General features: G+C 36.6%; 4 protein-coding genes across 6 annotated transcripts in view; 1 reads left to right on the forward strand and 3 right to left on the reverse strand.

Moving 5' to 3' along the window:
* LOC107724191 (MRG/MORF4L-binding protein-like) overlaps positions 1-1,700 on the reverse strand; it is an 11,218-nt gene extending 9,518 nt beyond the window's left edge. Inside the window, exons 1-2 of one of the 2 annotated variants that reach the window (XM_016533006.1) lie at positions 1,429-1,700; positions 792-913 (exon numbers count right to left, since the gene is read on the reverse strand). In XM_016533006.1, coding sequence (XP_016388492.1) covers positions 792-913; positions 1,429-1,582 — 276 coding nt within the window. In that variant the 5' untranslated portion in view covers positions 1,583-1,700. The remainder of the gene's footprint in view (positions 1-791; positions 914-1,428) is intronic. The other variant, XM_016533007.1, reaches the window with a different exon arrangement.
* Positions 1,701-3,934: 2,234 nt separating this feature from the next.
* On the reverse strand, positions 3,935-8,420 carry LOC107724183 (SAC3 domain-containing protein 1-like). Its single transcript, XM_016532990.1, has 4 exons — positions 8,327-8,420; positions 6,969-7,341; positions 6,614-6,890; positions 3,935-4,590 (listed from the first exon to the last, which is right to left on the reverse strand). Exons 1-4 carry the CDS (start codon positions 8,350-8,352, stop codon positions 4,127-4,129), a joined length of 1,140 nt encoding a protein of 379 aa, XP_016388476.1. The 5' UTR covers positions 8,353-8,420; the 3' UTR covers positions 3,935-4,126.
* Positions 8,421-9,129: 709 nt separating this feature from the next.
* Positions 9,130-12,744, reverse strand: LOC107724184 (HAUS augmin-like complex subunit 8). Of its 2 annotated transcripts, none has more exons than XM_016532993.1 (10): positions 12,596-12,744; positions 11,963-12,024; positions 11,823-11,881; positions 11,558-11,690; positions 11,291-11,398; positions 11,115-11,206; positions 9,935-10,093; positions 9,712-9,853; positions 9,409-9,550; positions 9,130-9,303 (listed from the first exon to the last, which is right to left on the reverse strand). In XM_016532993.1, the coding sequence occupies exons 1-10, from the start codon at positions 12,655-12,657 to the stop codon at positions 9,177-9,179; spliced, it is 1,086 nt and encodes a 361-aa protein (XP_016388479.1). In that variant the 5' UTR covers positions 12,658-12,744; the 3' UTR covers positions 9,130-9,176. The 2 variants fall into 2 exon arrangements, with proteins under 2 accessions (XP_016388479.1, XP_016388477.1); XM_016532991.1 differs by having other exon boundaries at positions 12,593-12,744.
* A 520-nt stretch (positions 12,745-13,264) lies between these two features.
* LOC107724185 (sorting nexin-21-like) lies at positions 13,265-18,606 on the forward strand. The gene is made up of 4 exons (XM_016532994.1): positions 13,265-13,395; positions 14,489-14,774; positions 15,754-15,911; positions 17,565-18,606. The coding sequence occupies exons 2-4, from the start codon at positions 14,507-14,509 to the stop codon at positions 18,327-18,329; spliced, it is 1,191 nt and encodes a 396-aa protein (XP_016388480.1). The 5' UTR covers positions 13,265-13,395; positions 14,489-14,506; the 3' UTR covers positions 18,330-18,606.
* The last annotated feature ends 368 nt before the right edge of the window (positions 18,607-18,974 follow it).

Consider the following 18,974-nt stretch of genomic DNA (forward strand, 5'->3'; position numbering starts at 1 on the left):
TATAATTAATACAATAATTATCATTAAATAACATACAATTGAAAATAAATCAGTAATATACAGAGTACTGTGTTTTGGTCCCATGTTGCAATGATCTTCATAGTGTGTGTGTGTTTGTATATTGACCTACTATGACCCTCATGCAGTGTCTGTGTGTGTGTGTGTGTGTTATATATAGTTTTCATTTTTTTATTCTTTTTTGGTTATTTTAATAAATTAAGTTAAACTAAATGAAAATGAGAAATGTTGCCTTGCAAACTAAACAATAATTACTTATTTCATTTCAGTTAAAAATTGTTTATTATAGTTTACATTTATTTTATTTCAAGTAACAAAAATGTATTAGGGTCAGAAAGTCTAGGACCACTAGTGAAAATGCTTTTATTTAGCATTTTCTCATATATTTTTTTTTATATATTATTTGCATAACAATGAGAAGTTGAACTGAAAAAGTATTTGTGTTTACTCAAAACATAAATACAGTCTTAGTATTTCAACATTTGACTATCACAAATGTGCTTATTTGATTAGTGACCGAGTGCAGAATCTTAAATAACGTTACATTTATTAATTATACATCACAACGTTTCATTGTTTTAAAAACCTTAAAACTTTATTTCCAGGGTTGAGAAATTATGCAATATTTCAATTTTAAATACCAAATTTTCAATCTAGAGTTTTGAATCCCACAAATAATACATGACATTACTGTAATGTGCAATGCATGCAGTGAATGCATATCATACAATACATCTTATCATCCCAAAAAAGCAGGAGTCGAGTTGTCTTACCAGCGCCTGCATATCATACATGGTGCTCAGGTGATCCCAGATGACTTTAGATGACACCTGCCTGCCGATGTTCTGACTGAACTTATCGCGAATACAGATCATGTGGAAATGTCGATTCACTCCTGAAGATATGAGACAGTTTCACAGAGACACTCTCCTTACAGCACAGAAAACACCTTTGTGTTGCTGTAAATTAGCCTAGCCATGATGCTATCATGCTAGTTAGCAGCCGCCCTAATGTTTACTAACGTCAACACACATTCACTGCTATACTCCCTCCATAAACACAATATTAGTGCTTAAAAATACAAATACTCAACGATAGTCTACAATATATCTCAAAACTGTAACAAAGCCGTGCATGCAATCACTATATTCAATTTTCTTTTAACAATTAGCGACTGGACTCGACAAAGCTCAATAAAGTATCACTGAAAACCCTTAAATTAACTCAAACACTTTATCAGTATTTTAAAATCTGATTGGTATGATTAAATAACTGCATTATTAATTGATTTTAGATACTTAAAAGGTAAAAAGGAGCATATGGTCTTATTTATGATGTTATAAGCTATTGTTTCGCGTGTGGAGTTCAGGGCCTGTTATTTCACATAAATCAAGAATAATTTCAACTTACCTACGGGTTTATGACCCAGCATTGCGTGAAAAAGACACACTTCTACTTCTTGACTCCATACAATCGATTCCTCGGCGGTACAGATGCCGGTTTCTGCTTGTTTTTCGTCGGATGGCACAGTCTCTGCTTCCCCCATGTTTCTGCAGTAACACATTTACAGATGCTTCCCTCACTGCTTCATCACCACAGGACACCACAACCATCACAGATACATAACAGACCCAGAGATTATTTTAGATTTATTGTGTGGTTTCATCAAGTGTTTACCTATTTGAAAAAAAAAAAAATTAATAATTGTTAATTATTGATTATTATTGAAAAAAATTGTTAATACGGTAATAGTCTCTTCACATTCAAATAATGCAATGTATAGGCCTATTATTGTTTAGATTATACTATAGTTATCATAATTCCAAGGTTTGCATTATTTATTTACTTATTTATTTGTTTGTTAGAATGGCATTCTTTTACTTGAAGGGTTTGTTAATAATACATGAAATATTATTGTTTATATAACCATAATTCCAAGGTTTGCATTTTATTTATTTTTTTACACATCCAATTCGCACATTTTTATTTGCAGGGGTTTGTTAATTGTCTGTTCACATTCATTTAAAGTTATTTATATTCTTGTTTATTTCATAATTTCAAGGTTTGCCCTTTTATTTAATCTGAATATTTACATTTTTACAACAGAAAGACATTCATTTCCTTACAGGGGTTTTTTATTAATGTAATTTTCTGTGCAAATTTGTTTAATAGATGGGTCGCCATAAAGAAATAGATACTAATGATAAATCAGACACTTTTTGCCCATTTTGAGTTTGGCCAATTAACAGTGTTTAGCAAAATCTACCAAAACTATTGTCGATGGATAATGCACAATTTCATTTTTTAAACATTATGAATTAATTTGTAGTGCATAGTGTGTAAAAAAAACAGTGATTCATTTCATTAATAAGCGTACATCACCTAATTTATACAGTATGGTCCTTACACCTAATCATTATCGATAGACAAATTTCCAGCAACAAGCAATTTGTTCACACTGAAAACAACTGTCACAATCACAGCCAATCATAACATTTGATGTTTACTATGCAGTTATGTGAAGCAGAGTTTGGACCAATGGGGTTTCATTGTGTGTGGTACAACTCTTCACAATGCCTCAGAAACAGATACCAAGTGATGCACAAAATGTAATATAAAGGCCGTTTCACACTGAGTGCGATGCGAATCGCCGACGAACGGTGCTTTTACACCGAGCGTGAAACGATTGTTAATGTTCGCCTTCTGCTAATTCACGCCTGCACGCTAGGTGGCAAAAAACCAACAACGCATTTTTCCTCAGATATCTCCTATTTGGATTTAACATCGTCCGCTGCTCAATATACAGAATTAAATTAAAGGTGCAGTAGGAGATCTTGGAAAATGCTAACTTTAGCCTGATAGCACTGAAAGCGAACGTCCCACCCTCCCTGCAATCACCGTCCAAAGCCACGCCTCCTGAACGCATATACGCTCACAGACCAGAATACCAGAGACAACATTTACTACAATAGGCTACATCAGCGATTCCCAATTCCAGTCCTCGCACTGGATGTGAAGACGTGTGAGTGTGATGTGTGTGATCTACGCAGCGCAGCGTAAATCCGTGAATGAATGTTCTGAAGTGAAGTAAACTTCAATGGATTTCCCCTGCTCAGATAGTAGGGAGCAATGAACACTGTGTAGGGATCATATCGATGGGAACACAGGATATAATAATAATAATAATAGAAGGAAGCACAAAATTAGATGTAAATATATTATGAAATATATTCGCAAAAAATATTTAAAATGGCTGCCAATCAGTCGTCAAGCGAGTGTCTGCCCACTTCTAATGGTCAGTGAATAACAGTTAACACTGCTCCGTCTCTTTATTTGCACATGAAAATGATTTAAAGGGGTCATATGATGCTGCTAAAAAGAACATTATTTTGTGCATTTGGTGTAATGAAATGTGTTTATGCGGTTTAAGGTTCAAAAAACACATTATTCCCTCTCGAGCTTTCACGAGACATCACGGAGATATTTCTCCGTTATGGGAACTCCTTCCCTTCCAACCTTTCCTGAAGTCCTATTGGCTCCTGCCAGTCCAAATGACTGGCCAATTGACGCGAAGTATGCAAATCGCATGCAAATACTGACATGGCCTTTTTGGTGACGCCGTGTAGTCCATCACTGAGCGCTTCGCGGAGGCTCAAAAGCGCGCCAAAGCCATGAGTCACAAGTTCATGTTTTCAAATGTTTGTGTGTTGAATGTTCATTCAATAAAAATGCATACATTCTCACAAAAGAGCTATTTCCTCCTCACTCAGTCAATGCGGTGCTGCTCGCCCCGCCTCAGAGCAATGCACCGCCCACACACTCGCCGGCGCATCCAACGACCAAGCCGCTATGTACCCCTTTAACCAGCACCATGAAGAGCTGATCGTATGTAGTTTAGAGGTCTGTAACTCGGGCCACCGAAAAACCCTGAGTTTGCCAAGTTTATGCAAAAAAATGAAAGCTTTAATGAAACTGCACAGGTTTTTGGACTAATTCAGAAGTGGGAAATTGTTCTGAAATATTTACTATAAAAAAAAAATACAAACATGGCATAACCCAAAAAATAAAAGGTAGAGAAACAAACAGTACAAACGAACAACAGTGTGTTTCAGACACAGCCATGAATCACGCTGCCAGCAGAACAGTTCCACCGCTCGTCATCCAGCGGCTCATGCATACGTCTGCACTGCAGATCTCCAGACGGAGCGTCAGTGAAGGAGCTCTTAGAGAAGTTCACCCACTCTTCAGTGACGTTTACGCCGCACACCAGGCACAGCTGCGCAGCCAGCGCATCTTTCAGAAAGAGGAGGCGTGCCAGTCTCTGGAGCGGGTAGCGGCAGTTGCGGCTGCTGTGTCCGTGGCTGTAGAGCAGGAGCAGGTCTGTCCTGCAGGGCAGCAGGTGTCGGTGGACAGCACAGACCTGGATGAAGTCCAGTCTCTGGGCTAGACGGAGCAGCCGAACTGGGTTGCGCTCCATATGTGCTCTGCTCACGGCCAGAGCCAGTTGAACAGCCGGAGAGCTGCGTATCCTCTCGGGCAGCTCCAGAACATGTGTAATGGCTTGAGATGAACCTGAAAACAAGAAAAAAGATGACAGCTGATCTGTTTATCTCTTTTAGAACTCCATTAGTGTTTTTTTCCATATGTACACTTAAAGGGATAGTTCACCCAAAAATGAAAATTCTGTCATTAACTACTCACCCTCATGTCATTCCAAACCTGTAAGACCTTCGTTCATCTTCGGAACACAAATTAAAATATTTTTTGATGAAGTCCGAGAGCTTTCTGACTCTCCATATAGCAAGGATCCTAACACGATTAAGGCTCAGAAACATAGTAAAGAGATCGTTAAAATAATCCATGTGACATCAGGGGTTCAACCTTAATTTTACGAAGCTACGAGAATACTTTTTGTGCACAAAGAAAACAAAAATAACAACTTTGTTCAACAATTCGTCTCTTCCGCGTCACCCTATAGCACCATTTTGGAGAGTATCACATACATAAACAACGTATGCAATGTATGTTCGCGGATACATTGTTTACATTTAGATCAAGCGTAAACAGCATATCCGCGTACGATGCTGCTGACACAGAACAGCATACATTCTTTACGTATGTGATACTCTCCAAAATGGTGCCTTTAGGGTGACATGGAGGAGACAGACAAATTACAGTTGAACCCTTGATGTCACATTAATTATTTTAATGATGTCCTTGCTACATTTCTGAGCCTTGATCGTGTTAGGATCCTTGCTGTCTATAGAGGGTCAGAAAGCTCTCGGACTTCATCAAAAATATCTTAATTTGTGTTCCGAAGTGGAAGAAAGGTCTTATGGGTTTAGAACGACATGAGGGTGAGTAATTAATGACAGAATTTTTTGGGTGAACTATCCCTTTAAGTGTGACAAAGTAAGATGTGAAAACAGTGGAATATGTGTGGAAGCATTAATGTAAATGTGAAAAAACATACAAAATACACAGTGTTATTTTAGTGTTATTTATTAAAGCAATAAGCCCAGTGAAGCCGGGGTTTACAGTGAATTTACAACAGATAAAGGGGGTTCTTATGACAAGCAGCAGAGTGTCCAAAACCCCTTAGCTGTTCTAAATTCAATGTAAACTATGGCTTCACTGGGTTTTATTGCTTTTATAAAAAGGTTAGCATGTGCTTAACCCACCTATTAAGAAACAATTCACAACAAAATCCGACAAAAATCTAGAATAATTTACAATGGCTCAACCAATCATAATCAAGGACTGGAACTTGACTAGAATGTTTTATAAATACTACTATAGTTTTTATTAATATTTAGCTGTTATTTTCATATTTCATTTTAATTTTAGTTTAAATTTTAATAATTTAGTTATGCGCTTTTGTCCTTTTCATTAGTTTCTAATTTACTTGCCAACATTTCTAAGTTTTGTTTTTAAACTTTTTCATCTAATATTTATTTCAATTAACAAATAGTTTTTAATAGTTTTTGTTTTAGTTTTAATTATAAAAACACACCAAATCCCATTCCAAACTATAAATTTGCTACACACTATTATTTATTATTGAGGAAAAAGGTGAAATATTCAGGATATTTGAATGTAGTGAACCCATTTTCAACAGTACCTGTAATAGTATTACCAGCATATGCAGGCAAATATTACTTTTTATCAAAGTACTATTAGTTGAGCCACTGGCACAGCTGACCATTTAAACTGAGCTACTTTAATACCATCTCCGAACTTTCTACCACGACTCTGCTGTTCTTCGGCTGGTTCTTCCCTGTATACGTTGATTGACAGATGTCTCGTCCAGTCAGCGGTGAGTAATCCCAAACCAATGGCGCTGTCTCAAACTATACCTACCTTTTCCGGTTTGTCTGATTTGTCGTTGTGTTTTCTGACTTGTAAATTTGTTTTCGGATTTGTCATTGTGTTTTCTGACTTGTTATAATGTTTTCTGAATTGTTGTTGTGCTTTCTGAATTGTTATTTTGTTTTTTAGACTTGCATTTGCATTTGTAATTTGTTATTTTGTTTTCAGAATTGTGATTTGCTCTGCACTTCTTGGCCACCGTATCTAGCAGCTTCGACTCACTCACCCAAGTTATAGAGAAGACTCAATGCCTGAAACTCCTCTTGATGCTGGTGCTTCCCATCTCTGTAGCTCTCCAGCAACCAGCTCAAGCATTCCTGCAGGTGAGTGTCATTGATGCGCGGGTCAAAATACTGAAGTTGCTGCCCGCAGAGTCTGTAGGAGGCGTAGAGAAGGAAACGCACGCTTTTCTCCAGCACGGCCACACAGTCCGGCCCCGACACACGCTGGATAATCATGTCCTGCCGAACACTACGCAGACGGTCAAACACAAAACTATACACCTGTGGGTCATAAACAAGACAAGCTTGAAATGGCCATCATATTACAGATAAAGGAATGACAAGATGCCATTTCCATACCTCCGTCCACGGCTGAGAAGTAGAAGAAGCTGCAATCTCATCGACTAGGTGACACACAGTCTTTAAAAGCACAGATGGAGGTCGAAGGTCGCTGGCTCTCGTGGAGTCTTTCCCCGCTGCAGGTCTCGAAAACTCTTTGACGGCACGTGAGACATCAGCACGTGGTAAACGATCCCGCTCTGTGCCGGCCACCATCTCAAACCTGTGCAGTCGATTCTGTGCTTCCCGCTGGCGTAATTCATAAGCAGGACACATAGTCATACAGGTGCCATGAGGCACTGAGTCTTCAGCTTTCTGCTCCACCACCTGTTCCCTGTTCGCTCGACCTTGCTCCTTATGCCTGTGTCCTCGGCCCCTCCTAGACTGATGCCACCTGAACATCAAACAAGACAGAAAACATACAAATACATTTATAATGTATGACAAACTGACAGCAGCTGCTAATGATTCAGAATTATCTGACACTCAATAATTATTAGACCATGTTGCTGAATAGACATATAGAATAGAAAATAGAAAATTATTCTATTTATTAAAATAGAAAACTTTGATATATGTGACCCTGGACCACAAAATCAGTCATAAGTAGCAAGAGTATATTTGTAGCCAACAATACATTGTATGGGTCAAAATTAAAGATTTTTCTTCTATGCTAAAAATCATTAAGATATTAAGTAAAAATCATGTTCCATGAAGATATTTTGTAAATTTCCTACCGTAAATATATCAAAACTTTATTTTTGATTAGTAATATGCATTGCTAAGAACTTCATTTGGACAACTTTAAAGGCGATTTTCTTAATATTTTGATTTTTTTGCACCCTCAGATTCCAGATTTTCAAATAGTTGTATCTCAACCAAATATTGTCCTATCATAACAAACCATACATCAATGGAAAGCTTATTTATTCTGCTTTCAGAGGGAAAAAAAAGGTTAAATAAATTGACCCTTACAACTGTTTTTTTGGTCCAGGGTTACATATATATATTAGCCTAGTTTCCAGTATTGCACTTCTAAGGTCTGGAAGATGCTCACTGCTACCTTTTTGAATATTTTTTTCTCTTTACTGACATAAATGTATCTCGTTTATAATTGAAAACGGATTATTTCTAAACTACATGTTATGCAATTATAACAATCTGACATGTGCATGCTGTAACCTGCTAGTTGTATGTTCTGCTTTATATTGTAATGACATTAGCTTTGTCACAACGAACGGAGACTGTTTCTGTCTGCGGATACTCTTTGTATCAAATGGTTAACAGTTAGGCTTTCTGACTGGTGTTTGAATATAATGTGTTCACGGCATATCATCATGCGTTAATCAAAATAAAAATGGAACTTTTGGGAGACTCACCCGACGCTCATGGCTGTTTTGTTCATTGGTCAGGTCGACCTCGAGCGCAGCTCTTCAGACGACACTTGCAGTAAAGACAGCTCCGATTGGTCGCCGGGTTTCACGCAAATGTACGTCATATCCGACAAGTGCTACGTATTTATTATGCTTCGTAATTTACACATTAAAGATGTTGTTTGTTGTTTTGTAAACCAAAACAAATCTTAGAATCCTCTTTCTTATCCTTGTGGGAAAATTTTATTTTCACAAGGTTTCTTATTAAAATAGATACTCTAAAAGATTTCCTATGTGAAGTAGAACATTTAATCAAATCTCTATTAATAATAATAATAAAAAAAGTTCTAGATTCCTAAAATGTGTTTGCATTATTGTATTGTTTTCTTGAAATAGATTTTATGTTCAGTTTTTAGGAAAAGTGGATTGCGTATAGGAGCATGAAAAGCAACAACCGTAATTTACTTCCTAATTCCCTTCACAAGTCAGTTCAGTTAGCACTAATTAAATGTTAGGTGTAAAGGACTTTAAAGTTATTAATAAAATAGAAGTATGGCATCACATATTTCTCTATCTACATACACAGATACATACTGTTTGGGTTGTTGATCTCAATTTAAAAACAATTTAGAATATAAAAAGAAATTGAACAAAAACAGCCAACTAAACGGTGTTCTCTTGTTATAACACACATGAATCAATACGGTTGTTGTTTTATTAAATACACTCCACCACCAGTCTGACTGAACACATGACAAATTCTTTTAATCATTCTGCAGCAATGTATGAAATAAATACCTACAATTCACTGATTATTAGCATGCTTTATTTAATTGTAAACAGATGTGATAATGTATCATATGGAGGGACAGAAGAGTGTCTGGGCTGTGCTCGGTCCGATGTCTTCTTCCTCCAATGACTGCTTGATTAAAACGGTCTCTCGGCTTACAAGCGAGGACACCTCCAGAAGATCGGAAAAAGTCCTAAAGTGAAAATAAATCCAAACAAAGACAGAATCAGATCAAGTTTAAATAAAGAATGGCACAGAGAAAATATATATTCTTATATGGAGACTGAAGCACTCCTACCTTGTCACCTGTTGGCTGATTTCATTAGCTGTATCTTCCATCTCTCTGAGACACTGTTTTGAAGCCTCACAATCAGTGGGAATGTCCTTTGTATAATGTTGCAAGACACGCTCACTCCGATTCAGAGATTCAACAGCTTTGTCTGTGCAAGAGAAATATTATTCAATAAACTGGGTTGGAATCACTATAAAATAAAAAATCAATTGAATTGACAAAACATTTTCAGACAGAAAGTACATTAAATTCTAAAATGGTATCGACTACAACACAAAGCTTTTTTCCTCCAGGTTAAGCAAATCTCACCTAAAAACTGGTCTGCGTCCTCTCCAATGTGCACGTTCTTCACAGGAAGCTTGTGTCTCGTGGCATCAATGGCAGTGGCAAATGACTTGTACTCCTCTGCAAATGTGTTTGCTGCGGCAGCAACAGGACCTAGAGCCTCGATCTGCATCAAAGAAGAGGGACTCAAATGTGAGATGTGTCATCGTGGAGATTTAAGCAACAGTGTTAAATGTGTGAAGATGACCTGTAAGTCCAGTAAACTGTTGAGCTGTTTCTGCTTTTCCAGCAGCAGATACTGCCGTTTCTTCTGATTAACCTGAGCAGATAACTGCTGCTCTTTCTCCATCACAGCCAGAATATTCCTCTCAGCCTCCTCTCGAAATTTTCGGGTATTATGCTCAATCTAGACAGAGAAACATAAAAACCTTACCAAACGAGGGCTTTAAATACACATTTCAAACACAAAATATAACATTAAGACAAAAAAAGCCATACAACTGAAAGAAGCCTATACATGTAATATATTTATGCATAAAAATATTTTGGATTAATGTTCATAATTTGCATATGGCACATGCATTAGTAGCCATTTTTTTTGTTTGGTGTTGCTAGCTCTGCTTATTTCAATACAGGGGAAATATGGAAAGTATTCTTACATTTGAATTTTAGTTCTTGTTTTAGTACTTTTATTGTTTTAGTAATTTTTTTTAATTGTTTTTTTTTATACACATCTATATAGCTTTTATTAATTTTATTTAGGTTATTTTAGTACATCAATTTAAACATTTAAAATTAGAAATGTTGCCTTGGCAACTAGCGGAAATAAAGCTGAAATTTTATTCAAGTTAACGTTTATTTTATTTCAGGTAATGAAAAGGTTTTCTTTTTATGGTTTTAATTTTAGTTTCAATTTTAATTTTTGTTAACTATAATAACCCTGGATGTAAAATCACTGTGATTTTGCTGGATTTTTGTAAAAAAATATATATATATATAAATATCAGACAAAAAGTAGGGACACAACTGGGAATCCTTATATTGTACTATATCTAATTGTAGTTAAAACGACAAATATTTAAATAGTTTTTCTTAATATATTATAATATATAAATTGAATTAGTAATAAAAAAATTATAGTAATTTAATTTATAACCTGAACACTTCACCTTAATTTTTAAAAAACATAATTGATCTAAATCAAGTATTGAGGTCTGTGGTAGGTGTCGTCAGGAGCAGTGAGAAAAAAGAAAAAAAAAAAAGAAAAAAAATGAACAAATAAAAAAATACAATTTCATATTTATGTGAGGCACATTCTAGTGACCATCTTTCATTACATTTAAAGACAAAATGTTGCTATTTTAAAAACATATCATAGGTACATTTGTGAGGCACTTTCAGTAAAATACATTAACTTAACCTCAGACCTTAGCAGTGAGGAAGGCCAAAATAAATGTCTCCATCGCTATGTCCCTTTCCTCATTATCAGGGTCCATTGTGTTTGGCTGTGCAACTTTATCTGGAAAATATAATCAACATATTAAGCAAACAGGTCTGGTGAAAAAAAATAAAAAAATTCATATTACTCTAGACTTTACTACACCGTTAATGACAGAGACATCAAAATCTGGACGAATGCAGTGACCATCCAAAACAGTCGACTGCAAGACATTTCCTCCCACATTTGAGGATTCCAGAATGCTGGCGACCACTGTGGGAAAACATTACATGCTCAATATCGCATTCAGCAATTATCTTGTAAGGAACTTTAACTTATCTAATAAAACAAAGCTTACTCGACAACCTAGATCCAACAAATGCAAAAGTGAATATTTAATTTGACACATCTACAGTCCAGCCAAACACTCACCGGTAGAGTCATTGTGTGCCAGACAGCTCATTGTACGTCTCGACGGTACGCCTTCCCTCGGCTTTCGCGGGTTGCTTACTCGGGGAGAGGACGGTCTGGGTGGCATCAGCACTGATTGCTGCTGTACACTGCCCTACAGAACACACCAGCCCTCATATTAATATAAAATGACAGAGAAATTAGACCCAGCAGCACAGATGTTGGAGGATAACATTACTATGAGACATAACATACAGTTTCTTCCCATTATTTTGCTGTCTGTTACCTTTGAAGGAGCCTTTGTTTCAGTTTGCATGTATCTAGCCTTCACAATCGTGCCCGACGCTAAAAATCAATAAGATCAGATGAAATTGTCAGGATAACATCAATGAGTTATGACACTGAATGAATGGTGGGTGCTCTTACCTTTGGTTTTCCTCCTTGCACCGCTGTTATTTCCGCTGCTGGCTTCATTTTCAGCTGATAAACTAAAAAAAGAGAGGCTGTCTGAATATCTGTATACACATGAAACTGATTAAGAGTAAATTCATACAGAAAAGGATGAGTTAAATGACAACCAGATGCTGTTTTGTGATGTCTAAATGAGACTCAGTATCTGGTTGAACTCATTGAGTTTAATTTGGACTTTGATACAGATAGTTCATGAATTTTAGTTGTTATTAGACCTAATAATTATTTAGCAGTAATAGTGTCATCTTACCACGCCATTTTCTGCATAAATTACTTTCATTTTATTCGTGTTTGATTTTTAAATCAAGTCAGGTTGGTTTATTCACTGCCATTTTCGAATTATGTCGCCTGGATCACGGTGAGAAAATACTTTAACATATGTAAACCAATACATTTTACAATACCAACATTAGCACTCGTATTTTCAGGTAATACATAACAATTCATAGAACACCGTGTAAAAACAAGTGAGCCAGGTTGATGTTTACATTATTCGTTTACATTATTCAAGCAACAAGTTAACATTATATGATGAACTTAATAAAAACTGAAGACTTGAACTTGACCTTAAATATGAAATCTTACTTTTTTGAGTCACTTGAAGCTGCTTTCTCTACTTTACGTATATTTAACTGCTTTTTGGATGCCATTATGTTACACAAACCAAAACCAACGAGAGGACTGTTGTTGTGATGTTTTTTTCAAAGCGCGTTTTATTGATTTTCTTCCTCTGTGTTTGAAGCGCTAACATGAGTTGCGTTCAGCGCCACCTGTCAGACTGGAGTGCAATCGAACGAAATAAAGTAACCCAACCTGCGAATATTTTCACAATTTTCCTGTAAATTGCAAAATGATGCAACGTTTTTTTTTTTCATTGTAATGAATTACTTATAGTGAGACTAACTGACTTCCGGTGTTAAAGATATAATAAAAAGCCGTATTTTTAACGTAATAAAGTTGTAGCTTTAATATATAAATAGAAACATATTCATATGCTCTTAGAAAAATGTTACTTGTCACATGTATGACAGATAAATTATACAATAAAAAACTTTTTACTGAAACAATTTCGTTTAAAACGATTTACATGTCATGATAAACGAAATAATCCAGAATTTAAAGTTAAAAGCACAAACGAAAAATGCACAAAATTATATATAAATATATAATGAAGTATATTTTAAGAATGTATTTAAAATGTTTTCTCCTGTTTTATAGCTGTCAGTCAGTTGCCAAGCGAGTGTCCGCCCACTTCTAACTAACTTAATGGTCAGTGAATAACTCCATATCCATGTTAACACCGCTCCGTCTCTTTATTTGCACATGAAAATGATTTAACCAGCACCATGAAGAGCTGATCGTATGTAGTTTAGAGGTCTGTAACTCGGGTAAGTGCAGATATCCATGCGTTTCATATGTTTGTTCATCCCTTTGGAGTTGAAATGTTAGGATTAGCCATAGTTAGCAAGAAAAGTTAGGTGAGTTAAGCTCAAACCCTGCGTCTGACAACTTTTAGTGCTGCGTACCAGATATTTGACGGATTTAAGAGATGAATTTATTTAATTATCTTCAAATTTCTTATAATTTGCGAAAGCGCTGCTGATTCAGCGCAATGTTATTATTATTAGCACGTAGCAAGCTAGGAGTGATTCAGAGACGCTCCCACTTTCCTGGATGTTTTCAAACGTTTCTCCATGTGCAAATAATGAATGCTGATTAATATAGGTTGGTTATGGGAATTATTGTGAGGACTTCAAATATGAACCTGAAATGTGCTGTATATTCAGTGTTTATGCAACTTTCCGTACCGTGTGAAGAAACTTCTGTAACGATAAATAAGTTACTTGTTATGGCATCTGCTTTTACTCAGATTTCTTCCATGGAAATTACAGCAATCCAGTGCTGTTGTGAGGATCTTTTCACAGAACCCTTCAATAAATAATAAATATTTATGTGACGGATCAGTTTCCCTGCTCTCTCGTTTCACAGCTCAATGAAAGTTCATGAGAGGTTTGAAGTTTCAGTGTTTCCATTACTGGCTCAGTCTGTAAAATATGAACCTGAAATGTGCTGTATATTCAGTGTTTATGCAACTTTCCGTACCGTGTGAAGAAACTTCTGTAACGATAAATAAGTTACTTGTTATGGCATCAGATTTCTTCCATGGAAATTACAGCAATCCAGTGCTGTTGTGAGGATCTTTTCACAGAACCCCTCAATAAATAATAAATATTTATGTGACGGATCAGTTTCCCTGCTCTCTCGTTTCACAGCTCAATGAAAGTTCATGAGAGGTTTGAAGTTTCAGTGTTTCCATTACTGGCTCAGTCTGTAGGCTTGTTTGATACTTTTGCTAGTCAGTAGTTTTACAGGATTTTAAAGGCTCTGCCATAAGTAATGTCATGATTTGAACGCATATTGTTGTATTCAGGAATGCTTCTCAAGGTGGTGTTGGGATCATGTGTCTGTTGTGCTCTTCAGGGTTGGAGAAAAGCTGGGATGGCCTCTAAACTATTCGACAGACTTCGGCGCACACTGTTCAAAGAAGGGGAGCTTCCTTCGGAGACGGACGGTCACGGAGCAGATGACTTTCCAGAAAGTTCTGAGCTTGAGGACGATACAGACTGCGTGTCGGCCAGACTCGGAGGAACCCTGTGCTTTGAGGGTGAAGGGGTCCTGGACTCTGAGGATGCAGGAGACGCGTCGGGGCCAGACAGCGACTCTGACTTCTTTGGAGAGTCCATAGATAATGCATGTAGCAGCACAGGTAGTCATCAATAACACGTGTTTTACAGTCATTTACTCACTCTTGTGTTGTTCCAAAACTTACAATATTGTTCAAAAGTTTGGGGTTAGTCATTTATGCTGTCCAAGACTACATTTATTTGTTTAAAATACAGTAAGAACTTTAAAATTGTGAAATATTATTACAATTTAAAATAACTGTTTTTTTATGTTAATATATTTTAAAATGTAATTTATTTCTGTGATGCAAAGCTGAATTTTCAGCATCATTACTCCAGTCTTCAGTGACACATGCTGATTTGATGCTCAAGAAAGATATATTATTATTATCATAAATATTTAAATGTAATTCTGCTTAATATTTTTGTGTGAAATTTTATAACTTTTTTCAGGATTCTTTGATAAATAGAAAGTATCTGTCACTTTTGATCAGTTTAATGCTTCCGTGCTGAATAAAACGTTTGATTTTTATTTAATCTTACTGACCCCAAACTTTTAGTTTTACAAAGTTTTTTTTAACAGAGTTGTTAAAAAAAATAAAAAAAAATTAGTCCATTTGACTTACGGCTTATAGCAAATGTTCTGAACTCATATGATGAGGAATAGGCTAGATTCATCATTCAAATTTGGGTCAGACTTCACTGAAAATCATATCAGCACTTGCAGTTCTTGAATCACATTCTCCATTCTGTGTATTCAAACTGACGTGTCACCAAACAAACTGGAAAGCAGTGGTTTTTGGTGTCGATGTAAAATCTGTCAGCTGTGTTCATTATGAACTGCCATTGTATGGAAAAGAGCTTGTATGGGAAAAAAACCTTCTTTTAAAAACAGCAAGTGTTTTGTAACGAGCTCTTCCTTTAAGCTTGAACACGTTTGATATGGTTCTTGTGTATTTACAATAATCTATTTGTAGGCAGATTTCACTTCTTCTTTTTTAGTTCACTTTTAGTTCACTTTGATGCTTCACAGTTGCAGTTAATCTTGTCTTTGGTTTATAGACACCAGCCCAATAGGTCCTTCCCCAAAAACCTCGAACATGATCACCAGACAACTACAAGAAAACTGGCGGAGCTCAAAAACTCGTTGCATTCCTGAAAAACTTATTTTTGAGGTGACTGACGCCAGTGTTGTGCATGAGACAAATTCCAAGTATGTGGTAAGTACACTAACACCAGCTGTGAACCATTTCAGTCAAGTTTCAAGAACCATTTTTCAGTCTGTCACCAAAACTGTTTTTATACCAACATTAATCACCAAGCATTTTAAATTTGGGAAAAAGACAAATTAGACTGTTCACACCAAAGAAAAGGAAAATACTTGTAAAAATGTAGTTTAAAACACATGCAAGTTCTTAGAAATGTACAGAAATGTACTCTTTGTATAAATATTGGTTTCATATGGATTTTAAAAACTTTTTTTATATAAATTTAATAACTCTAAAATGTCTCCATAAAAACTATTGGTCACACAACATAGCTTCAATTTGGTGGGCAAATGTTTTGTTAAAATATTTTTTTTATAGAAATAATAATAATAAAAAAAAGTGTTAAGATTTTATTTTTAAAAAATCTGAATCTTTTTCTTAATTATGATATCAGGACAGTTGTATCACCCTGACAAAGGGTGTAGCACACGCACTGTCGAGTCAAGTGCCATCAATTAATAGGCCTACTCAATATTAATTAAATAAACTCAGCAAAAACAAAGTTATGACTGTATATTTGCTGTACACTTCAATACTGCTCTGCGCTTGACTAGTCACGTTTGTCTGCTGTTTATTTTACTGAGTTTATTTAACACATCGCATTGGAACTGTGTGAACTATAGGGGTAACTACTCGCCTTGTTATTCTAAAGGCTTATTACCTTCTTTTTTCGAACACACACACACACACACACACACAAAATGTCCAGAGAATGGCGACTTTCACTTTTTTAAGCAGATGCAAATCTGTCGTAAAATAATACTATTAATCTCGTGGCGTATATTCCAAGCGTTCTGTGGGGTTTGGTGAGAATCAACCCGAAATGGCAAGTTACATTTATGAAAATCTTGCGTTACAGTCCTGTGTGTGAGTGCGCATGCAGCTCACGGCCGGCACAAGCGCATATCCTTTTGAGGTCTCAATTATAATCAGTAAAAAAAAAAAAAAAAAGACTACATTATAAAACTCAAAGAGTATGTATTTTATCTCTGTTGTTCTCCGATTGTAAGATGGTTCTTGAACGTTATAATAGGCCTGTTATAGAAGTCAATACATTATTCTTTCCTTTTTGTATTAGTGTTTAAAATATTTTATTTAAAAGTAATTAATTAATTACACAAACAAACTTACTGGGCGACCAGGGTAGGATATGACAGCCATCATATCATACATGCCCAGCTGATGCAAATCATAGAATTTATCATAGAATTCCCCGGAACGGATTGTATCGAGCTATTCATTTGTCTGGTTATTTGATGAGAAAAACATGAAATGTAGTTGCAATAAACACATCAAGAATCCACGTGTAGAAATCGAATATTCAAGCTGTTTGTTCATTTTTCTACCCCTGAACGAAAAACGAAAAATTAAGCTGAATTCTTGTTTCTCGTTTCTTGGGAAAAAAAACGAAAAAGGAGCTGTTTTCTCATCTTTCAATATTAAAACAAAAACCGAGTGAACGCTCGATTCCCGATTTTAGTTTTCTAGTTTCAAAAGGAAAATCCGTTTGTCGCCAAGTACACGGACCCTTGCCCAACACTGGTTGCAGGTTTTGTTTTTCTGATTTCACATGAAATCAAATACACTTGTGGTCTTTCTCATCAGCTCTACACGATTCACGTCATCCATTCTGGGACGTTTGACAAGACTCCCGCGGTCATCACGCGGCGCTACACTGACTTCGAGCGTCTACACAGCCGCTTGCGCCGCCGTCACGGAGACGAGATGGATGGCGTGTTCTTCCCTCGCAAGAAGCTGCGCAAGAACTTCGTCGCCGAGACCATTGCCAAGCGCAGCCGGGCATTCGAGCAGTACCTGACCCACCTTCACTCCCTTCCTGAACTACGGAGCACACCCACGTTTCTTGAGTTCTTCTACCTGGGTGATCTGCGTGCGGGCCAGATGCTGATACGAGTGGGCCGGTACCAAGACGCCCTGGGCTCTCTTCTCAATGCTCTGCGACTCCAGGAGAAGTTAGGATGCCATCAGCTCCTGCAGCTCAACCAGCTCCAGAGGGTTCATTGGTTCTTCACGCTCTCTGCCTTGGTCACCTGCTTTCAAGAACTAGAACAGCTCAGTGAGGCTCAGGAACACTGCGACCGAGCCCTGCAGGACCTAGCGCCTTCCCAGGAGGCTTTGCAGCAGCACCAGTTGCACCCTCTGCTCATCCCGCTCCTCCAATCCAACGTCAGGCTGTCCTGGAAGGTCTCGAAGGACAAGCGGCGCTGGGAAGCTCTTCTGCAGGAGATCCAGGAGCAGGGGGTTGATATCGGGAATCAGCCCAACCTAAAGGAGTGTCTAATTAAAGAGAGCATCGAGGACAGTGAGGGGCTGGTCAGGGCTAGGAGCAAAAGTGAAGATGTCCCGTAAGCATTCAGGATTTTTTTTTTTATATGAGTATTAGAAGTTATGAGGGATGATTCTGATAGCAATATGTATGATCGTTTACTAAGGAAACCTGTGGAATTAATGCTAACTTGTACAATGCACAACATGCTTATCACTTTACACATACATTTCATGGGCACATTTCAATAGCATTTATTATAGATTTATTCTTTATTTGGCAACTCTTTACTATATGATTCAATTTGTTAACATTACTTAAAGGAATAGTTGACCAAAAATTAAAATGTGCTTAAAATGTACTCACCCTCAGGCCATCCAAGATGTAGATGAGTTTGTTTCTTCATCAGAACAGATTTGGAGAAATGTAGCATTATATCACTTGCTCAACAATGGATCCTCTGCAGTGAATGGGTGCCGTCAGAATGAGAGTCCAAACAGCTGATAAAAACATCACAATAATCCACAAGTAAACCACATGACTCAAATCCGTCAGATAATGTTGTGTGAAGTGAAAAGCTGCATGTTTGTAAGAAACAAAACCATCAAGACATGTTTAACTTTAAACTCTCGATTCTGTTCAAAATATTCTATAATAATTAGTGCTGTCAAACGATTAATCGCGATTAATCGCATCCGAAATAAAAGTTTTTGTTTACATAATATATG

This window comes from Sinocyclocheilus rhinocerous, unplaced genomic scaffold, assembly GCF_001515625.1.
Source record: "Sinocyclocheilus rhinocerous isolate Xijiao unplaced genomic scaffold, SAMN03320098_v1.1 scaffold184, whole genome shotgun sequence".
Taxonomy (NCBI): Eukaryota; Metazoa; Chordata; class Actinopteri; order Cypriniformes; family Cyprinidae; genus Sinocyclocheilus; species Sinocyclocheilus rhinocerous.